Source organism: Eptesicus fuscus, chromosome 13 (genome assembly GCF_027574615.1).
Source record: "Eptesicus fuscus isolate TK198812 chromosome 13, DD_ASM_mEF_20220401, whole genome shotgun sequence".
NCBI lineage: Eukaryota > Metazoa > Chordata > Mammalia > Chiroptera > Vespertilionidae > Eptesicus > Eptesicus fuscus.
The window spans coordinates 16,768,945-16,791,320 of record NC_072485.1 but is presented as its reverse complement, the minus strand read 5'-3'; the positions used below and the strand labels follow the sequence as shown (position 1 = coordinate 16,791,320).

The window sequence follows — 22,376 nt, the reverse complement described above, 5'->3', positions numbered from 1 at the left end:
GAGAGTCTGTGCCAGCAGGTGGTGTCAGGAAGTGGTCTTGCAAGAAATATTTCTTCATCTGCCATTAAGAAGGTGGGGACAGGAAGCATATTAACCCGTTTACTGTATCTCTAATGACTTTCTAATAAATTACTCTAAAGGAAAGATTTCTCATTTAAATAACACTTTATCATCAGAACAAGGTAGAGCCATCATGTACCTATTAGGAGAAATAAAGTAATTTAAGAGTACCCTTTACCCAGCCTTTCTTCATGCTTGCTTTTTATTTTGTTGTTACTGAGTACTAGATGGTCTAAGTAAATACAAGTCTTAGTTTCACATATGAATGGGAGACTCTGAAAACCAAGGAATCTTGTTAAGAAAGTGATTTAATTACTTATGTCAAAGTCTTACTGTTTATAATTTTTATATATAAAAGTCTAGAAATGGGCTATTCGTCATTTTGGTGTATGCTATAGACCAGCCTGGCTTGTTTTTGGTGTCTTTTTGGTGGTATTTTGGTGGGCAGAATGCTGCTCCTTGTAAAACGCTTCCTTCCAAAGAATTTTTCTATTTTCACTTTTACTCTGGGTGATGGGTCCTGGCAGAATAGCTTCATTTCCTTGGAAGGTAACTTCTTGGGTAACTTCTTGCTCTGTTTCTTCTTTACTTCCAACTGCGTTATCTTTTCTTGCATTGAAATGACAGAACTGCTCTATTCTTATACTAATAGTCTATATTTTTAGGGTGTTTTTGTTTTTTAGCAATCGGCATAAATAACGTATGTCTTAAGTCTTTTGGCTTCCTGTGAACTTCTTCCATTGACAGTTTCTCTTATCACTAAAACATCAAATTATATTTTTCCTGCTTCACCTAATACTCAGAAGCAAAGAACCTACCTGACCAATAGCAAATCTGATCTGGGTCCTGACACCTAGTCTTGCTGTCCTGTCCTCAATGCTGTGCAATGCTTGAGAGGTTTCAGTTTGTTTGTGTGGTGACTCCGTTGGCTCCTGTCTTCCTCAGTCTGCTGCTTCGGGCTAGCTTGGGAATTCTGTGCGATGGTGATGTGTCTGGATACAATTTGTAAGTCGGCCTACATAGCCAAACCATGTGGCTTGAAGTAATTTTTATCCATCTTATTTTTTACTCTTAGGCAATGCGGAATATCAATCCCAGCACAGCAAATTCTCCAAAATGTCAGGTAGGCTCTTATCTGATGTTTTAGCATTAAAAATGACAAAGATATTAGGAAAGAGAGAAACTTGTGCTCCCAGGGCTGTCCTCACTGAAGAGTAGCCCACAGTGTAACTTCGAGCTGTCTTTCTAGCAAGATGCTTCAGTTAATGTTGCTCTTCCCAGAAAGTCTACTATCTGTTCCCTTCCTGCTCCTCCCGTATTGCTGCTAGTATTCATTTTTATTCCATAGAGGTCTTCTTTTAGTCCACATTTGAAATGTATTATGTCTCCAGTGTACATTCTATCAGTCTTGAAGTCTGCCTAATTTTTATATTGTGTAGCTTTAAAAAGTATTAAATTGATAATTTGAAAAGTAACAACAGGAATATTGACTTGGGGAGGCTACTATAGGAAAGTTTATTAATAGTCATAATGATACTGTTAGAAAAGGAAAAATTCTTTCTAGTGAACATTCCAAAGGAACAATATCAAAATCACTAGAAGAGAAGGATCTTCCCCAGGGAGTGTTTTGAGTTTCTTTGTTGGCTTTTATCAGCACATTTTTCCTTGATGAACCCCAGGGAGCACTGGTTGTGAAGGTATCTTACTTAGAGGGAAAGACTGTGGCCATACTTTCTTCTGGCACAGCTACTTATCTGACTCGTGGGCAGAAACTCATTCCTGAAACCAAAGGGATTCTCTGTGTTCAGGGTTCCTAGGGTTTGAAGGAATTGGGAGGTAGAGGGTCATTGCACTTTTCTCAGGTGGGCAGAAGCAACCATGAAACCCCTCAGATGATATGTAGCTCTCTTGCATTAGGCTAAGTGCATTGTGTTAGAATCAGCTGTGGAAGTGGGAGTCGGCAGAATGTCACTCATTTTGGATACTGTTAACTTGTCCATTTAGGGCACTGTGCTGATAAAGTCAGATGTTGTCTTCATAGAGACCAGTTAACTTTGTGAGGGAAGAAACTCTGTTCTTTATCTCATTAATGCCTCCTTTAATCAATAGATCAAGTTAGGGAATAACTCATAGACGTTGTCTTTGCTAAAGCAGAGAGCACATGCATTCTTGCGATGAGGGCCACTGACACCACACTTGTCTGGAAAGAGCACGTAGCATTGGGTCTTTATGTGGTGAAGACATTTTTCTCTTGCTTTTTCTCTGAAGTGTTTCTGAAACAAGACTTCTATTTGTGCTAAATGAAGTGGAAACTAACATAGGATCAGAAATTAACTCAAATTTGAACCAAAAGTCTTCTATGCCAAAGTGTTTGGGGAAATTGTTTTTCTTTTTTCCAATCTGAGATTTTAAACCTCAAATCTGATCAACAAAGTACTTCTAAGTTTTTATATCAAACTTGAGTATAAGTAAATCATAACTCTTATTAAAATTCTTACCAGGAGTTCTTAGTTACTTTTTTACTACTAAAACTTTAGAAAAGGTGAGCCTTGTAAGTAATAAGAATTATATTCAATTTATATGGTATTAAAAATGCAGAGTTGATTTCTTAGATTTGTCTAAGAGCAAGCAACCTACAAAAGATACATTTTTTAAAAAAAATCAACTTTGCATATGCTGGAAAATAAGATATTGATTTGTTATATAAGTTTTAGTTGTCAGTGTATTTACCTGGCACAATTGTGAAAATGTTGAATCTGGTAGTGTTTGTGTCAAGCAAGCATTTGTGTTTTTCTCATCCTACATATTTTGTAAATGACCTTAAGGTAGACGTCAGGAAAGATTTCACAAAGAAGGGTCATGTTTTTAGTGAAGATGGCTTTAGATAAGGGTCAGCAGGGTAATCAAGAAAGTCAGGAAGAGCGTTAGGCTCTGTTGTCCAAAGTTTATTTTTTACTATTCTAATACAAATTAGTGCAGGTGAGTTAACAAGTAACGTGAAATTGGTGTCATTATTTTATAATCCTACTAGAGGCCCGGTGTATGAAATTCATACACAGGTAGGGTCCCTTAGGCCTGGCCAGTGATCAGGGCCAATCGGGGCCTTCCAGCTGCCAACCGGGGCCTCACTTCCCCGGCTGCTGGCTGCTGGCCGGGGCCTTCCTTCATCCCGCACCACCCGCTGGTGGTCAGCGCCTGTCATAGCAAGTGATTGAACTCCCAAGGGGACAATTTGCATATTAGCCTTTTATATATATAGACACCTCACATGCTTTGGGATATGGGAAGGTACCAAATTTCAAAATGTTTACAAATCACTCATTTCAAAGGCTTCCTTGAAGTACTTTCTAATAAGATTAACAAAACATGTCTATATTATAGGATTCTCTGGTCAGGTAAACTAATGTCAGTATAGTTAAGGTTAACACAGAATTCTGAAAAATTAAGACACCTTAACTTTAAAGGCAGTAGTATATCTTCTTAGTTAAATATGGACATGATCACCTTAATTTATTTGGAGAATTTGAGAGAAACTTGACCTCAGAGAGCTTAAAATTGTTAGTTTCATTTTGATTATTCATTATTTTATTTTTCAAAAGCAATTTTTATTCTCAGAAAAAACTTGAAAGCTACAAACATTGTCTTTGCTCTGTAAGATTGAGCACGTAATGCTTAATTTTCTAGATATGTCTTTTTCTAATACATGAATTGCTTCTTTGTAAAGGAATGCATCCCAGCTTCTGTTTCAAGGCCTTTTAAAAAAACATTTTAAGGGAAGATAGTCTGCCCTGTGTATGAGAGTTTTTAACTTTTCTTGTGCTTAAGAATGTGGTTCCTAATACCTGTGAGATCAATGTAAACTCTGCAACCTGGCTCATGGTCTGTGGTCAGTAGCCTGGTTAAGCCAATTGCTCTTCTTCTGCTAAGTGTACCCTCCTGTATTGTTACCACGATTCTGCCGGGAGCTTTTCTTCCTCTTACCAATTAAGATTCTCCTTGTAGCCTTATAAGACATAGGTCAAGACTCATCCCCAAGTTGCTTCATCTGGATTCTTGAAACTGCCCAGGAAATAGATATGACTGTTGTAATTAGATACCTTTTTTTGTGAGTAAATAATTGCTTTAATCTTCATAGAAATTATAGCTATAAATGTTTTTGCAACTAAAGAATGTTGTGTTTGCCATTTCTTACGAGTAGTAATAAATATACATCAGGGTCAGTCATGGGTTTAATGAGTGATAAAACCCGCAGTATTATTGTTGAAGATATTGTATGTACTACACCATTACCCACAATGGTAAAGAAGTTCAGATGTCCATAGTTTTAGTCAATTGGACTAAAATAATACTGTTCAGCCCTGTGAAAAAATAGCAATCAACCTTTTGTCCCCCTAATAGCAAAGAATTTGGCACTCCCCCACCCCACCCCACTGTCTTTCTTGTCAATAGATGCTGGAAAAGCTGTTTCAGAATCCAATGAACACTTCTCCTACTTCTAAGATTATCTCGCTTCTTTTCAAAGTCCTAATATTGAACATAAACCATAGATTCATTTATGTATTTTCCTGTGAATATTTTATATTTTATTTTTAATGGGCATGTTGACATTCTTTGTGTAAAAGGGGTCAGGGAGATTTAGCCTCACACCTTGCATATGCTAATAGGTTACTTTTTTTTTTTTTTTCATTAAGATCCCATCATTTGAAGAATGCTATAATGACTTCTATTACTTTACTAAGTAATACAAATTACAAAAGACCTAACTCCAGAGCTCTGTCGGAAAGAGTGTGAACCTCAAGATAATGCTGGGCACACCAAACTGTAAATCTATTTTGGATATTACTTTTCAGAAGTTAGGATTATCTACAGTTATAACTATCCCCAAATCCATATATACACACTTTTTAGTCAGAAATGTTTTTGAAGTTGAAGATATTTTGGTAAAGGCACAACATTAAAAAACATAAAGCAGCCTGGCTGGCATGGATCAGTGGTCGAGCATCGACCTATGAACCAGGAGGTCACAGTTGGATTCTGGTCAGGGCTTATGTCGGGGTTGTGGGCTCGATCTCCAGTGTGGGGTGTGCAAGAGGCAGCCGATCAGTGATTCTCATCATTGATGTTTCTATCTCTCTCTTTCCCTATCCCTTCCTCTCTGAAATAAATTTTAAAAATATTTTTTAAATGTAATGTTTTTTTAAAAAACATTCTAAACCTTGCCTAAACATTTTAATAACTTCAAACATAATGAAATATCTTTGACTGTTGAGAGTTGTGTTGGAAAATGGGGCCTATCTTGCATAGTTGAAGAAATGGCTTTTTCCCCCCTCTATTTTTGGAATTGTCAACATAAACTTCTATCACTAAGCCAAGCTATTTATAAAATGTATATTTTTAGAGTTATTCTCCATTTCTAAATTTGGATTTCTAGTTTACTAAAGTAATCTTCCTTTGATTATGGGGTGGAGAGGACCTTCATTTATGTGCCTTGTACTATTTAAAAATGGATATACTATTACATAGCTTAGAATTTGCTAAAGACAAAATGATTTAAGAAAGTAAAGTTGACATTGTATTTTTCAAATTTTCTGGCAGTGGAATAATAACTTTTTCACCTAGCATTATTATTTTGAGACTCATTCATGTTGTATTTATAGTCCATTCCTTTTTATTGCTAACTAGCATTCCATTATAGGGATATACTACAATTATTTTATCCATTTGGGTGGTTCTGAATTATGTGACTTTGTGTAGTTAGATGCTTTCATTTATCTTAGATACCCAAAGAACTTAATAACCTAGACACATTCTAAATGTTCCTAGACTACTGACTATTTCTATTGCTTTTCTCATTTTCTAAATGATATGAACCAAAACATCCATTTTATATGGCGCCAAAATACTATAACTAACAGTTATACTATCTTAAAGTGTCTTTTTACTATATGGGAAGTAATACCACTCTTTAAATGAAACAAGGGCAGTATGAAAAAGGTCAGTGGCTTATGGCTAGGTCCTGAGTCCATAGAAGTCTGCTCTGTAAAGCAGGCAAACGTGCTTTTCTTTATCAACCATCCTGGAAAGTTCCCTCCAGACCCAGCTGGAACCATTGGTTTTACTTAGAGCAGAGAGCTCTGACTAAGTGCGTCCCAAATTAGCAAAGATTTACAAGCTCAATGGGAAAAGCCACCACATTTTTGCATTATTACAGAATAAAATGAGCTAAAAATACTTGCTTCACTTACAAAAAGTCAAATACTACTCCAGAAAAGCTATTTGACCTTTGAAATACAGAAGCATGATTAGATTTTGGCCAAATTTCCTATCAACTTGCTTACTTCTCCATTTTTGAGTCTAACAAACTATTTTTTCTAACTACCTTGGGGAAAAGAGAAGCTTAACAAACATATTTTTAGCTCAGTATTCTAATTTTAGGCATTTGTTCAGGATAAAAAACCTCGTTAGAGATGAACGTAACTTTCAACATAACATGTTTCAGCTGAAATCAGTTTTTGTAGACAATCCAGTTATGTCCCAGAGGCTTATTTTTAAACAGCCAGGCCAGATTTACCCAATTACAAAATAATGTTCATATTCATCCAGAATCTGTTTTGATATAATGTACTTTATTGCAATAAAATGGGCTTATTTTACATATATATAAATACATACAGGCTTACTTTTTAATGCAGTATAATGGGAAAAGTTTATATGAAATACATTTTTGATCAAAAAATTCAGATTATGCAAGTTCATTTCATACTTATCCACATTAAAATAATTACTTTTCTCTGGAGTCACTAGCAAAATGTCTCTACAGCTCTGAAACTAATTTTCAATATTTTACTTCTAAAATTCTTAATTTTATATGCGTGTTCTCGTTCATCTTTATAATCCTTGGTTACAAATAAAGCTCACTCCCAAGAAAATCTGCAATTTCTTCCTACTGGAAAAGGTCAGCTACAGAAGAACTCTTTCAGCCAGCTCTGATTCCATGCTTACTCCTACAAAATCTGAGTAGGTAAAGCATATATAGTAAGACACTTCTCCAAATTTCCATTTCACTTCTAAGATCTGCCTTTTAAAACTAACTTTTATGGGCGGTGTGTGTGTGTGTGTGTGTGTGTGTGTGTCTGTTTATGTGGGAAGTAGAAGTTAACTGTTTTTGAATTCCAAAGTCATAGACTAAGAAGGAGGGGAAAGGTTGGCTTGTTTTCCTATCTAAATACAGAAGTTTCCCTTTCCCATTTTTGACAATTTCTTTAAAATAGCAACAGAAATTGATTATCTTTATTGAATCCTGTGAAATAAATCATATTCACAGCAGGTGAAAATATTAACATAAGAATTAATGACTTGGGAAGGGGACTACAAGTCAACTTTCATTATATAAAGCTATTTTGTTGTTAACAAATACTGAGCTATATAAGAATGTATCCTTTTTGGGGTAACATGTGTGTAAGTTATTATACATCAATTTATACCTCAAGCTGTTCAGAAAATTACTAAGGGCATCTAATCAACACTTTTTGCTATAAACTAGAAGTGTCAAAAGTGAGTTGAATATTTATACCTTGAAATATGGTTTTTATAATCTGTATATATTAATTTCTTAACATTGGCCTTATAACATTGTATTTGCATGCCAAATTGTTCCCTGTTTGATTGATGATGCCAATACCCTCCTACCACCACCAGTAAAAATAAAGTGGCGTTTTTTCCTTGAGCCTTTCAAGTTCAGTACAGATGAATCCCTAGGTTAGTTACTCTTAGTCATGCATGGCTCAAGTATAGATTTGATGAAAAGTATGTTCCATAGCCCTTCAGGGAGTTGGATATCTTGTTAGGCAACTTGGAATGCTTTCCCTTCTTATTTGCATCTCTAAATTACCTTTCTTGGTAAATTTGGGTAAGTTGGTTCTGCAGTGTCTGCTGACAACAGAAATTTGATTGTTAAAGGCAGCAGAAAGTAAAGCTTTGACAGCTTTGAACAAGCAAAGTGGCCTACATAATTTTATTAACCAATGTCACCTCAATAAATTTAAGAAATAAATCATTTAAAAATTTTTTAATCACAAATTTGAAAAGATAATTTGCACCCTCATGTTCATTGCAACATTATTCATAATAGCCAGGATATGGAAACAACCTAAGTGTCTATCCATGAATAAAGATGTGGTATATGTATGTGTACAATAGAATACTATCTACACTAATAAAAGAGTAACATGCAAATTAGCCATCACTCCGCTACACCAAGCTACGCCCACCAGCCAATCAGGAGTGAGTACGCAAATTAATCCAACCAAGATGGCGGCCGGCCACAGAGCTGGAGCAAGCAGGAGGCTTAGGTTGCCCCGGCAAATGAAGCCAAGCTTCCTGCCAGCCCTGGCCTCCGCTCAAGGCTACAAAGTTTCAATTATAGAAGATAAATAAATCTCAACAAAAATGGCAGCAGCCACGGAGCTGGAGAGAGCAGGAGGCTTGGGGTGCCCCTGGTGATGGAGGAAGCCAAGCTTCCTGCCCACCCTGGCCAGCCCTGGCCTCTGCTCAAGGCTACAAAGTTTCAATTACAGAAGATAAATAAATCCCAGATACCAGGGCTTCCACTTGGGTCGCCGGGGGTGTGGCCAGCCTGAAACCACCACAGGCCCCTCGCCCAGGCCACCCCACGCCCCAAGGGAACCCCCACCCTGATCCGGGACACCCTTCAGGGCAAACCAGCCAGCCGCCACCCATGCACCAGGCCTCTATCCTATCTAATAAAAGAATAATATGCAAATTGACCATCATTCCAATACACAAGATGGCCAGCAGGGGAGGGCAGTTAGGAGGGAGGGCAGTTGGGGGCAATCAAGTCTGTAGGGGAGGGCAGTTAGGGGTGACCAGGCAGGCAGAGGAGGGAAGCTGGGGGCGACCAGGCCTGCAGGGAAGGGCAGTTGGGGGGGACCCAGGCCTGCAGGGGAGAGCAGTTGGGGGGGACCAGGCCTGCAGGGGAGGGCAGTTGGGGGGACCGGCCTGCAGAGGAGGGCAGTTAGGGGGGACCAGGCCTTCAGGGGAGGGCAGTTAGGGGCAATCAGGCTGGCAGGGGAGCAGTTAGGCATCAATCAGGCTGGCAGGGGAGTGGTTAGGGGCAATCAGGAAGGCAGGCAGGCGAGCAGTTGGGAGCCAGCAGTCCTGGATTGTGAGAGGGATGTCCCAGATTGGAGAGAGTGCAGGCTGGGCTGAGGGACACACCCTCCCTTCCTGCCCCCCCCCCCACCCTCCCCCTGTGCACAAATTTCATGCACCGGGCCTCTAGTTCATTCATAAAAAAGAATAGAATCTTTCCATTTATGACATCATGGATGGATCTTGATGGCATTATGCTAAGTGAAATAAGTCAGAGAAAGCCAAATACTGTTAAATTCCACCTATAAGTAGAATCTAAAAAAACAAAATGAAAAACCAAGTTTACAGATTAAGAAAACAGATTGGTGCTTGCCAGAGTGGTGGGGTGGAGGGTGGGTTAACTGTGTGAAAGGAGTCAAAAGGTACAAAATTCCAGTATGTTTTTAATTTTTTTTTTTAATCCTCACCGAAGGATATTTTTCCATTGATTTTTAGAGCGAGTAAAAGGGAGGGGGAGAGACAGAGAGAAAAACATTGATGTGGGAGAGACACATAAATTGGTTGCCTCCTGCATTGCCCAACCAGGGCCAGGGATCAAGCCAGCAACCAAGGTATGTGCACTTGACCGGAATCGATTCCTGGACCCTTCAGTCTGTGGGCCAATGCTCTATCCACTGAGCCAAACATACTAGGGCCTAAATTCTAGTTTTAAAATAAGTTGTGGGGGTATAATGTACAGCATGGTGATTATAGTTAATAATACTGTATTATAAGTTTGAAAGTTGCCAAGAGTAAATCTTATAAATCTTCATTATGCCCAGCTGGCGTGGCTCAGTGGTTGAGTGGCAGCCTTTGAACCCGAAGGTTATGATTCAATTCCCGGTCAGGGTACATGCCTGGGTTATAGACTCAATCCTCAGTGTGGGGCATACAGGAGGCAGCCAATCACTGATTCTCTCACTGATGTTTCTGTCTGTCTCTCCCTCTCCCTCTCTGAAATCAATAAAACTGTATTTAAAAGTCTTCATCACAAGAAAAAGAAAATATTGGTAACTATGTATGGGTACGGCTGGTAACTAGACTTATTGTGGTGATTATTTCACAGTGTAAGCAAATATTGTATCATTATGTTCACACTTGAAACTAATATAATATTATATGTCAATTATACCTCAATTTTTTTAAAAAGGAAAATAAAAAAGAACTGAAAGGAAGCCTGTACACTAGAATAGTGGTAGAGAGAAGATACTGGAGTCCTGAGGTCGTAGGTCTGTAGTTCTGGTAGAGTAGGAACCACATCATGCAGGAACTGGGTGGCAAGAAAATCACGGTCCCAGTGAGTGGGATGAGTGCATGTAAGATTTCCCCAAGGGGTGTGGGGGGGTAGGATTTCTAAGCCAGTTCCAGTGCATGACTGAGGGAATGAATGAATAATGGTGAAGGGGTCAGTAGCATTGCAATTTAGAGACCCAGAAACGTCCATGATAGGGATCTAGGTTTTGTGCACGGATGTTGACAAGTCTGGGGTGACGGATGCAGTTGCAGTGAAGTGAACCAAACATGACTAAAGGTTTTAGTAGTAGGCTTCATTTAAATAGCAAGGTCTTAGCTGTGCAAGTGGATGGTTGAGGTAGGTGGAGATGATGATCATTGAAATCCGAAGGTCAAGAAGCTGTCATGTTGAGTGAGTGAGTGAGTCATCCACCTAATGATAGAGCGTTATGTCTCGTATGTACCAGAACATTGAAATGGTAATGAGGTGAATGGTATTTCAACATACTTGACACAGCTACAGCGTAATATAAAAATGCCTTCTATTGATGAAAAGACAATATGCTAAATACTACTGTCTGTTGCCTATATTTGTAATTAAAGGAAATGCTACGTTTCAGTCAGAAGTTAGTGAAAATGTGTAATTTTATTTCCTCCATCCAAGTTCAGAGGCCCTCTTTATTCTGTCATGATTCTGTGGTTAAGAAAACCCGTTTTGAGGGATGCTACATCACAAAAGGCATAAACCTGAATTTAAAAAGGTGGTTTTTGCATGAGGAAGAATTCATAGTTTAGAAGTGATGGTGCAGAGCTCAGAATATCTCTGCCACCTCAGGACCCAGTGACAACGGAGGGCATGCGGGGCTGGAGATGGTGGGCAGGTGCTCGGTGGGCAGGTGCCTCCGTGCAGGCTTGGCTCTGAGCTCAGGAAGGCTGCCGGGGAGAGCAGGTCCTTTGTGATAAAAAGCCATACTTCAAGCCAAAACAAAAAAGTTGAAGGGAGAGAAAGCAAATTCTCCAGTAGAGATAATGCTTGTAAGAGCTTGGGAGGCACCGTGGAAACTCAAGTGAGAAAAGGGACAGAGCAGCGGTAAACTAGCCCACGGTCCTGGGCAGGGGCTGGGATGCTTGGAGGCTGTTGAGGCAGGCCTGGAGCCTCAGGGTGGTGACCCATAGCTTTGGCTCAGGTTCCAGGTGGCATTCTGTTGTTTGGTGCCCCTGTTTAAGACAGAAAAACCTGAAATCACAATGAGACACCCAGCCCCAGCTGGTTTGGCTCCGTGGATACCGGGTTTGATTCCGGTCAAGGGCACGGACCTGGGTTGCAGGCTTGATCCCTGGCGAGTATAGAAGGTAACCAATCAATGTGTCTCTCTCACATCATGTTTCTCTCTCTGTCTCTACCCCTCCCTCCACTCTGTAAAAACCAGTGGAAAAATATCCTCAGGTGAGGATTAACAAAAAAATAAAAAAGAGAGACACCTGATACAAAGTGTAAAACAGTACAGGAGGCGTGGAGAGGGTGTCTTACAATAAATTACGAAGTGTTCTTCTGACTTTATTTTTATTACTGATGCAAAACACACAAAACCATATTGAAGGTTAATGAGTAAAAATGCACATAAGAAGAATTACCTTTTAAAAGACCAGATTTGCCATCCTACCCCAAGGAAGGATTTGGGAGTGTCTGCCAAAGTAAGGAACATAACAGTGAAATTGGGTAATAAGGTACATATGTTTTGGGGTTAATAAAACTAGAAAAACTTTCAATTTATATGATTTAATTTTTAATCCATATCCACCTGAAATGGATAGAAGAACTTGGTCTTTCTGACTGGGAAACTTACTTTAAAATAGATGTTAATACTTTAATTTATATGCACATGGTTACCCTAATGTGCATTGTATTTTTTTAACCTAACAATAAATTTGTTCATCTGTAGACTGATTCTGTTTGTGTTTGTTTTTTTCTAGGAATTAGCTCTCCGGAGCCAGTTACCAACACTGGAGCCGGATGGTGGGACTCAGAATCCAGTGTCTTCTCCTGGGATGTCTCAGGAATTGAGAACAATGACGACCAATAGCTCAGATCCCTTTCTGAACAGGTTGGTGAGAGTTACTACTGGCCAGTATCTGAAAAAGATCATAGCTTTGAGATTATTCTCCTTAGTACTTGTAATAAGCTGTTTGAACATCTGTGTGGGCCAAAAATCATAGTTGTAAAGGAATCTTTCCATAAATGGCAGGTATAATAAAACGAGGATTAAAAGCTGGCTCCTGAGAGAGGAAGTGAGCTGTTCAGACTTGTAGAGGGGATACTTAATTCACAGTCATGTGTTGCTCCTGCCTATACTGTTGACTAACCCTTACTTAAAATTACAGAATCGTGGAGAAACATGTGAATGCCTTTCTATGAAAGCAAATGAACTGCATCTTAAACCTGCTTAGGGCTGTAGGCTGCACTATAAGGAAGATTGGAAGGAATTTTCCACATAAGTGTTCACCCTGAGTGCTTCACGCAGCAGCACTGCAAGGCCTTGTGCTCATAAAGGAGATAAAATGTAAATTGTGCTTTTTAAAAAATGCATTAATATTTAAGGCAGCATTTGAAATGCAGTCAAAGGAGTGGGTTACCACCAGCCTGTGATCAGGAAGCCTGTGATGTTATGTATAGTGCCTAGTCGAAAACTGCAAGCTGGAACAGGTCGTATTTGTTGCCTAGAAAACCATTTAAAATTAAGATTGGACTAGAGTTCATTCTTTTAAGTTAAAAGATATTTTAGAGTTTTCGTTTTTAAAGTTAAGGAACAAATACTTTCTGGTCTTTGTGCTTTTGATTTTTTTTTTTTTTTTAACTAATTTTAAACAACACAAGTTTTAAGAGACTTACAGGTCCCTTAGTTTAGGAAAGCTATTATGCTACTCATTCAGTTCTCACCAACTGAGTTGAAAACGTTATGATCTTAAGAAAAACAAACTTTGCTCTTTTGACAACATATAGTCTACTTTATTTTATTTTGGGGGAGTTTATTAAGTAAATTTAATTTCAGGGAAGGTGGGGTGGGATACAAAAACATGGGTAGAAAGACTGCTAAATATAGAACAGGCCTACATGAAATACACAGGAATTTAATGTGCTAGTTATGTAACAAAACATTCACCTCATTCAGCAGTGTTTTAACCTCACGTTGACACTTACAGTTTAAAGTTCTGCCAAAAACTGAGTGTATTTATATAAGACTATAGTTCTGAACTTCAACTGAAGCTAGTTAAGAAAGGTCATAGCCACAGAATATTTGTTCCCCCCACAAGGGAAATTTCAGATCAGTATAATTCCAGTACCCATCTATTGAAGGCCTGTATTGATCCAGAGATAAAATTAGGCTATTTAGAAAAATGGACAGAATATATATCTTTCTTAGTCACTGGTGAAGATTCTTTCTTAAAACCTCTGAAAGCTGGGCTGCGGTTGGAGATTGTGATTTCTGGTACAGATCTCAGCGTGGCAGATCGTCAGTGATATTAGTCCAAAGGCAAAATGCTGTGTCCACTCTATAGTGCCTCTACCCCCATTTCTAAAACACGCAGCTGACTATACCATTTCTCTGTCAAAAACTTATGGTGGTTTCCCCATTGCCTGTTACTCAGTTCATACAGATTTCTTAAGCTCTAAACACTTCCCTAACTTGCCATGGAGTTGACTCTTAGCAGTGGTGCAACATCCCCTTATCTCCCTTTTACCCTGAGAGCCTTCAGGGCCAAGGTGTCCTGTCCACGAAACCTTCCCACTGTACTTTTTAAGCTCCCTCCTCTTTGTTCTATTCATTTGTGTGATTCATTCCTGTTTTTATTTGCTCATCTCCCGCCCTGAAGTGTGAGCCTCTCAGAAAGCACCCGGTGGTGGTGGTTATTGCTTTTAACCTCCTCTGCATCTGAGCCTAGTCTAATGCCTGTTGTAGTAGCAGATGCTCATGTATGTTTATGGCATGGCGATGGGGTTCTGCAGGGAGCAAGCATCTCCTTGTCAGGGAAGTGGCTCTGTAACTCCATCCTCAGGAATGCCATGTGCTTCCCTGTGGCTTGGAGAGAGCTGCACAACTGTGTAAGTCCAGCTGTTCCATAGCAGAGTCCAGAGAGTTTGGTGTGTGCCCATGCTTAGCAGTGGGAACAGTGACAACTAGGATCAGGCCTTGTCCTGGATCAGGGCAGGCAAAATAAAAACAAACCACATCCTAAGGCCTTCTCCTGTGCGGCTGCATTGTATACAAATGATCTCAGAGGCAAAATTGTGTTTTCTTGGGTCTGTGTGAGGCTTTTGAATCTTGCCGAAATCTGGCAGAAGCGTTAGAGCAAACCAGTGGTCACAATATACAGAGTGGGGGAAGAAATTTGGGGGAACCGAGCTTTCAACCTTGAGCAACTATTAAAGCTCCTTTATAAAGCTTAGTTGTTGTTTTTATTTGTTAGTTGGTTTGTTTTTGTTAATTCTCACCCAAGGATATTTTCCCATTGATTTTTAGAGAGAGTAGAAGAGAGAAACATTGATGTGAGAGAAACACATCAATTGGTTGCCTCCTGCATAAGCCCCAACCAGGGCCCAGGCCAGGGAGGAGCCTGCAACTGAGGTACGTGCCCTTGACCAGAATCGAACCCGGGACCCTTTGGTCCATGGGCCGATGCTCTATCCACTGAGCCAAACCGTCTGGGACTGTGTTTGTTTTTTAACATTTGTGTAAACTAAATAGCTGCTTACATGTCCAAGCTGTGAGGTAAGTTAAAGTTTACATCATGGTCACAGACCCATGAACAACAGTTGCCTTTATTTCACACTTTGCCATAAAATGTCCTAGATTTGGTAGAATCCCACATTTTACAGTCAATGCCAGCTGCTGTCTGCAGAGCCACTAGCTTCTGAGGCATTTGGGTTTTCCCCTCTAAACAGAAGCAAGAAGATCAAGCTATGGGAGTTCTTATAGAATCGGCAGTGACTTATCTCTTCTGGTCTAGTCCAAACAGGAATTCTGGTTCTTTATTTTTGCATTGATTTTTTCCCCCTTGGCTTAAACTCTCTGCAGAAGAACTGGGAGTTTAATGTGATTCTAGTACAGACATGTCTCACCGCCCACCTAAAGTCTGTGTTGCCACCTACACCTGTGCTACCACTATTTGGGGAATGGAGACCTTGAAATAAGTATGTGGATCTCCCAAATTCAAAATGGAATTACAAAGAGAAGACCTAGACAGAGAATTTCTGTCAGCTGGGAACTGAATAGATCTTTTTTATTCCCTATAACCATCAGGCCCAGACATTTAAGAGAAATCTTGGCCCCTTAGAACTGCAGCTTCGATTAGGATGACCTTTTCTATTTCACTACACTGACCAAGGGCTGTACATGGGCCCTGAAGGGAGGGAGCTGGTTTCAGATGTTGGAGAGCAGCAATTTTCACTAATCCTCTTTGAGAATCCTGTTAGTGCTCAGCAGGTGTTTATTTTTACTTGAAATCATTTTAATTTTTGTATTGGTCTTTAACTCTCTTTGTAGTGGCACCTATCACTCTCGAGATGAGAGTACAGACAGTGGACTGAGCATGAGCAGCTACAGTGTCCCTCGAACCCCAGATGACTTCTTGAACAGTGTTGATGAAATGGATACAGGTTGGTATTCCTTATCCCTCTGAAGAATTGACTGCCAGGCAAGTACCATCATTTTATCATCAGGGCTAATAAGCTATGAGCAACGATTATTCAGAAGAAAGCCATTAAAATTCTATCAACTTCAATTCAAATTGTGCCTTCTTCTATGGCAATTTGTAATTTAAGTCTTTTCTCAGTTTTTAAATGTGATGGAATCTTAGCTCTATTTGAACAAAATGAGGACATGACTTGTTTTATTTATTTTTTAACCCTTACCTGAGGATATTTTTGCATTGATTTTAGAGAGAGGGAAAGACAGAGAGAAACATCGATGTGAAAGAAACACATCGATTGGTTATCGATGTGAAAGAAACACATCGATTGGTTGCCTCATGCACAAGGCCTGACCAGGGCTCAGGCCGGTGAGGAGCCTGCAGCTGAGGAAGGTGCCCTTGACCCAAATCGAAACTCTGACCGTCAGGTCTGCAGGCCAACGCTCTATCCACCGAGCTAAACCTGCTAGGGCAAAGACATGACTTATTTTAGCATTTAAAATAGTGAATAGTTGGCAGGGGAATTCAGGACCTTATTAGAATTCTCTCTTAATGGAGATTTATAGTTGTAATTTTGAAGAGAGATTTCTATATGTGATTCAGTGTCTGCCTCTCTCTTTTCTCTGAGGGCTTTTGGTCCAACTTAGGTGTTACGGGGCTCAGGAAACCAAGTGGGGAAGGCTTGGTGATGGGGTTCACCTACTTTATTGTTAGAATAGTTACAGGAGTCTTGCAGGTGCTGAGAAATACCTGCCTCACAGAGTCATCGAGGAACCCTTTCTCCTGTGGCTCACCTGGTTGCCCTGGACTTGGCAACTGTCAGAGGGCAGGAACTGGCAGGAACGTGCAGCCATTCTCCAGCTGGCGGGTTCTCAGCTGACAGTGTTTGGCCAGTCTTTTGTAAAAGCCTGTGCTCATCCAGCTCATGGCGGTGACGCTTCCTAGAATCCCCTGTCCCCCTTTGTCTCAGCTTATCTAAATCTTCAGTCGTCCTTAGGAGTCATTTCAGACCCTCTCATTCAAACACATTCCTTACTCCTGGTCCCCATTTGTCTTTTCTCCAAGTCACTATAACACTTAATGGTTCCTGTTAACTTTTCTGAAAATTGGAGCTCTAAGGAATGTTAACTTTGTCATGTGCCCCCTAAAAGGGTTTTGTGGCCAGGCAAATTTGGGAAACCCAGAAGCAAAGCAAGGAGGATTTATTTATTCAAGGACTTCTTGGGAGACTTGCTTTGCTGTATTATGAAATGTGAATCTCCAAGAGTGGAATAGAGTTTTCATCCAGTCCTTTTATTTTAGTGTTTCCCAAAGTGTATTTAGGGAAAGATGGGACTGTACCATTCATTTTCCTATTTCCTCTTACGCTGGTGTGCTATCTGGAAGAGAATCAGGTGGTGACGCTCTTGCGTGGTGTGCTTGCTCCCTCTTCCTTGCTATATATAGTTTTTCAGGGGATTTTTACTTTTATCATAGCTCTCCCCCTCCTTTAGTGCTCAGCACATAGTGATACGCAAGCAGTCAAATTGTTGGTTAAATGTGTGGACAAATGTTTAAGCAGAAGCAATCTTGGCATTGTTATTTATGAGTTGTTTGGTCTAAAATAAGCTGTGCATCATTTCAGGTCAGTCAGGAGTGCTTTTCTTTATGCATTTCTGTGTGCTCTCACATGATACAGCTCTGTTCTTATCTTTTCCGCGAACCTTATTCTGTCTCTTTCTCTGTTCCAACTAGGTGATACGATCAACCAAAGCACGCTGCCCTCACAGCAGAATCGTTTTCCAGACTACCTTGAAGCCATTCCTGGGACAAATGTGGACCTTGGAACACTGGAGGGAGATGGAATGAACATAGAAGGAGAGGAATTGATGCCAAGTCTGCAGGAAGCTCTGAGTTCTGACATCCTAAATGACATGGAGTCCGTTTTGGCTGCCACCAAGCTAGATAAAGAAAGCTTCCTTACATGGTTATAGAGCCCTCAGGTAGACTGAATTCTAAATCTGTGAAGGATCTAAGGAGATAAGACACACATACCAGAAATTTCCAAATAAGCCAGTTGCGATCTCCTGGCTAATACAGAAAAGATGAACAAACGTCCAGCAAGATTCTTTCATCCACTATTTTGCTCTTCCTTGTCCATTGCTGCTGTTACTATATTGCTGACCTCTTTCATAGTTGGCCCTAAAGAATCAAAAAAAGCCACAAAACTTTGTGTTTCTTTTGCTATTATAACTACTGTTTGTTTTGGGGGCTAGGGGAAGTGAACCTGTTTTGATGATGGATGCCATTCCTTTTGCCCAGTTAGATGTTCACCCATTATTTTAACTAAATAGACAGACCTGGAAGTCAGATGCTTCATGTCACCACATTTAGTTTGTTTAAGCAATTATTTCTTCAGCTGCTTTTGGCCAGTGGAAAAACATGACTTACTGGTCTGATAAACCAAATATGTTGTGTCTGATATTAAGTACTTAATGATGATTTGGAGAGAGAGCTGAAACCAAGGCTGAAGACTGTTTTACTTTCAGTGGGTTTTGTTTTGTTTTGTTTGTTTTTTCCTCCTAGTGCTATATCATTAGTCACTTAGTGACTTTGATTTTATTTTAGGAGCTTATAAGGCATGAGACAATTTCCATAGAAATATATTAATTATTGCCACATACTCTAGTATAGGTTTTGATGGGTTTTTTATTGTGGGTTCGTTTTGTTTTGGTTGATTGGGTTTTTGTTTTTGTTTTTTTGTTTTTGTGGGTGTGTGTTTTTTCCTGGAACCGAGGCAAATGACCATAGTAGTGAATCTGTTTATAGTTGTAGCTGGGATGGTTATTATAGTTTCTTTGGTAAAATCTACATTTCCTGATTTTTTACATTTTTATTTAAATCTTGATTATCTGCTCTCTACATATATATACATATGTGTGTGTGTGTGTGTGTGTGTATATAGATATATATGCATATATCTATATACACACATACATATACACATACACACCCTGACACACTTATAATTTTATATGATAGTGTGATAGCAGAATGTATTTTTTTTTTTTTTTTTTAGGTTTCCCTACTTTCCAATTTATTTTAAAGTGGTAGTTTTGAATATATGCATTTAGAATACATGACTGATAGTTTATATTTCACAGGTAGTTTAAATCTGGTTGGGGCAGTCTACAGATGTTTGAGGAAGTTTCATGTTCTAGAAAGGCTGTTGTTGTGGATAATGCCTTAAGGATAATGCCCTCCGGGCACACAGTGAATATTATCTGATGAATTTGAAAGTAGCAAACAGGAAATGGCTATATTTTCCCCTTCTTACTCCCTTGGACTAATTTTAAGTCTTGATGGGCAATCACTGAGTAGGTTCATAATGTACATGACAGAAGTAAGCTTTATGTGGTCATGCACCTGCCTTTAGTTTTGGAAGTTTTACCTTCACCTTAGTTTTGGAAGTAAATTCTAGTTATTTTAGTTGTCATTTGTTAATGATCATTAACTACATTGAAATATTGCCTACAAGACTATTCATATAAGACTTGCTCCTACTTCTGTATACTGATAATTGACCCTGGACAGTATCATACTGTACGGTCATGCCTTAGCTGATAAAGTAGTCAGATTAACAAATGTATATTGGTAGTTGACTTTAGCAAAGAAATAGTGATAATCGTGAGTATACTTTTATTTTTACAGGAAGAGATATTACTAGAGTATGTGTCTACAGGAGTAATAATGGTTTCCAAAGAGTATTTTTTAAAGGAAAAAAATGAGCATGAATCCACTCTTCAGTATAAGCTATGAAGGAATAGTTGGGTGTGAATTATAGTGGCACCAGCTAGCACCTCTGTGATTAAGGGTCTTTCAGTGTTCCTAGAGAAACCCTTATTTTCAAGGGTTTATAACAGGCATAAAATCTCTTTTCCTGGCTAAACCTGTTATGAAAAGCCTCAGCTTGGGAAGATAGTTTTTTGTTGTTTTTTTTCTAATTACAAAACATAAGTATTTGACCCTTCAGTTTAGAGAAGTACAAAAGTTGGAAGTTTCGTATTAAGTATTTTCAGTGCTCAAAAACAATGCAATCTCTGTGTTGTATATAAGGATTAATAGGTCAATCACTCATAATAATTGACTCTAAGGCTTTTTATTAAGAAAACACCAGAAAGATTAAATCTTGAAATAAGTCTGGGGGAAAGTGGCCACTGTGCAAATACATTGATTTTTTTTTTTAGAGCAATAATGAAATTCTACTTAGAATGCATAATTGAGTATATGGATGATATAGCATGTTGGGTTTTTAATGTGTAGAAAATAAAGCTATTTGGAAGGAGTGCCTACAGTTTGCTAGTAAGCGGCAAGTCAAGATCGTATCTTATATATCAGCAGAGTAGCTCTAGGTAAGGGAGGGGCGGGGAGGGGGTTGTGAAGACTTAGTGGGACTTTGATAGAGAACTTTATAACCTTTTTCTTCAGTAAGGACTTTATCTTGCATCTTGCTGTCATTGAAGGCAGCTGTTCCTAAAATTTCAATCACTTAAGTGCACCCACAAAATGAGACTATGGAGTTCTTCATTTCCCCTCGACTTTCATTTGCCCAGTGATACCTCAATGTCATGGCAGCACTGTGGTCCGAGACAGGCACAGAGCTCTGACCTTGTCTCCCTCTGCACTGACCTGAGGGAGACCTGAGTCCTTTCTCTTTCACAGCCTCAGTATGGTCTTTCTTGTTTTATGTCCTTGTTCCTAATGTAAAAGTGTTTAACTGCTTCTTGGTTGTTATGGGTGGCATTGGGATAAGATTTTTAACTGGGTATTCTTGAAATGCTTTTACAATAAACCAGTTTTTATAATCTTTAAATTTTATCAGCTTTTTACATTTGTGTTCTTTTCAATTAGGGCTAAGATCTACTTATGGTTGATGGAGCACATTGATTTAGTGTTTCACATTTTCCAAAGCACTATTTTCTATAATAACTATTTTCTAAATATAGTGCCTTTTTTGAAAGAAAAAAAAAAAGAACAAAGGAAATGACTTTTATAAATAAATAATGTTGCTGTTTTAAGTATTCATATTAAATAGATGCATTCTGTATGGAACTTTGACAAAAACACTGAAAGTAACAGTAATTAATTGTGTAATTCATAATTCATACCAATCAGTGTTGAAACTTAAACCGTGCAAAGTGGAAGCCAATATCCAGTGATTAACAACTTCATAGCTTTTGCACATCTGAGAAGTGAGTGCTCAGATGAATTTTATCTTCAGCCAGCATGTTTTTATAAGAATTGTGGGTGTGTCTATCTTAACAATTGTTTCTGTATCTTGAAAAAGTATCCTCCACATTTTAAATGTTTTATACTAGAGAATTCTTTAATGCACACTTGTCAAATATATATATATAGTACCAATGTTACCTTTTTCGTTTTAGATGTAAGAGCATGCTTATCATATGTTAGGTACTTACATAAATTGTTACATTATTTTTTCTTATGTAATACCTTTTTGTTTGTTTATGTGGTTCAAATATATTCTTTAAACTCTACTTTTGTTGTTTTTAACAATTAATATATTTAAACTTTTTGGCTTCTTAATGGACTTCCAATATAACAAGTATATTGGAAGTCCATTATTTTTTTGGTGATAAAAATATAAAAGGTGATTCCAGTAGTAACTGGTACAGAGGTGAACGTAAGGTAAGCTTGTCATTTGAACTTGTGAAATACAGATTGAATTCTCTGAGCTTTCTGCTCTGCACTCGTCATGTAGACCATCCCCATCAATGGTAGTGTGTAAGCAGAATTGCCACCTTCATTCTTAGTAGCTTTGCTACATGTAACAGCACAGAAGAAACAGAAGAACTTGACACAGTCTTTCAAAATAGCCTTTGGTTTTATTTCTCCAAAATATTGGCTCATGGTATCCAAAATATAACACTTATAATAGTGAAAATTATTAGTCACTTTTATAAATAAATAAAAAACTCACAAATTTAAGTGGTAGGTTCTGAACTTTTAAGAAGTTAATTTGGCTGAAACCAGTTTGGCTGAGTGGATAGAGCGTCGGTCTGCGGACTGAAGGGTCCCGGGTTCGATTCCGGTCAAGGGCATGTGCATTGGCTGCGGGCACATCCCTGGTGGGGGGTGTGCAGGAGGCAGCTGGTCGATGATTCTCTCTCATCGATGTTTCTAGCTCTCTATCCCTCTCCCTTCCTCTCTGTAAAAAATCAATAAAATATATTTTTAAAAAAAAA

The 22,376-nt window shown here is 38.8% G+C and overlaps 1 protein-coding gene across 13 annotated transcripts in view; it reads left to right on the top strand.

The window, feature by feature from the left end:
• YAP1 (Yes1 associated transcriptional regulator) overlaps positions 1 to 21,668 on the top strand; it is a 130,454-nt gene extending 108,786 nt beyond the window's left edge. For 6 of the 13 annotated variants that reach the window (XM_054725454.1, XM_054725463.1, XM_054725457.1 and 3 more), the window contains 4 exons: positions 1,136 to 1,183; positions 12,418 to 12,548; positions 15,987 to 16,099; positions 17,866 to 21,668. In XM_054725454.1, coding sequence (XP_054581429.1) covers positions 1,136 to 1,183; positions 12,418 to 12,548; positions 15,987 to 16,099; positions 17,866 to 18,104 — 531 coding nt within the window. In that variant the 3' untranslated portion in view covers positions 18,105 to 21,668. Of the gene's footprint in view, positions 1 to 1,135; positions 1,184 to 12,417; positions 12,549 to 15,986; positions 16,138 to 17,865 lie in introns of all 13 variants that reach the window. The other 7 variants (XM_054725461.1, XM_054725458.1, XM_054725465.1 and 4 more) reach the window with 2 other exon arrangements.
• The last annotated feature ends 708 nt before the right edge of the window (positions 21,669 to 22,376 follow it).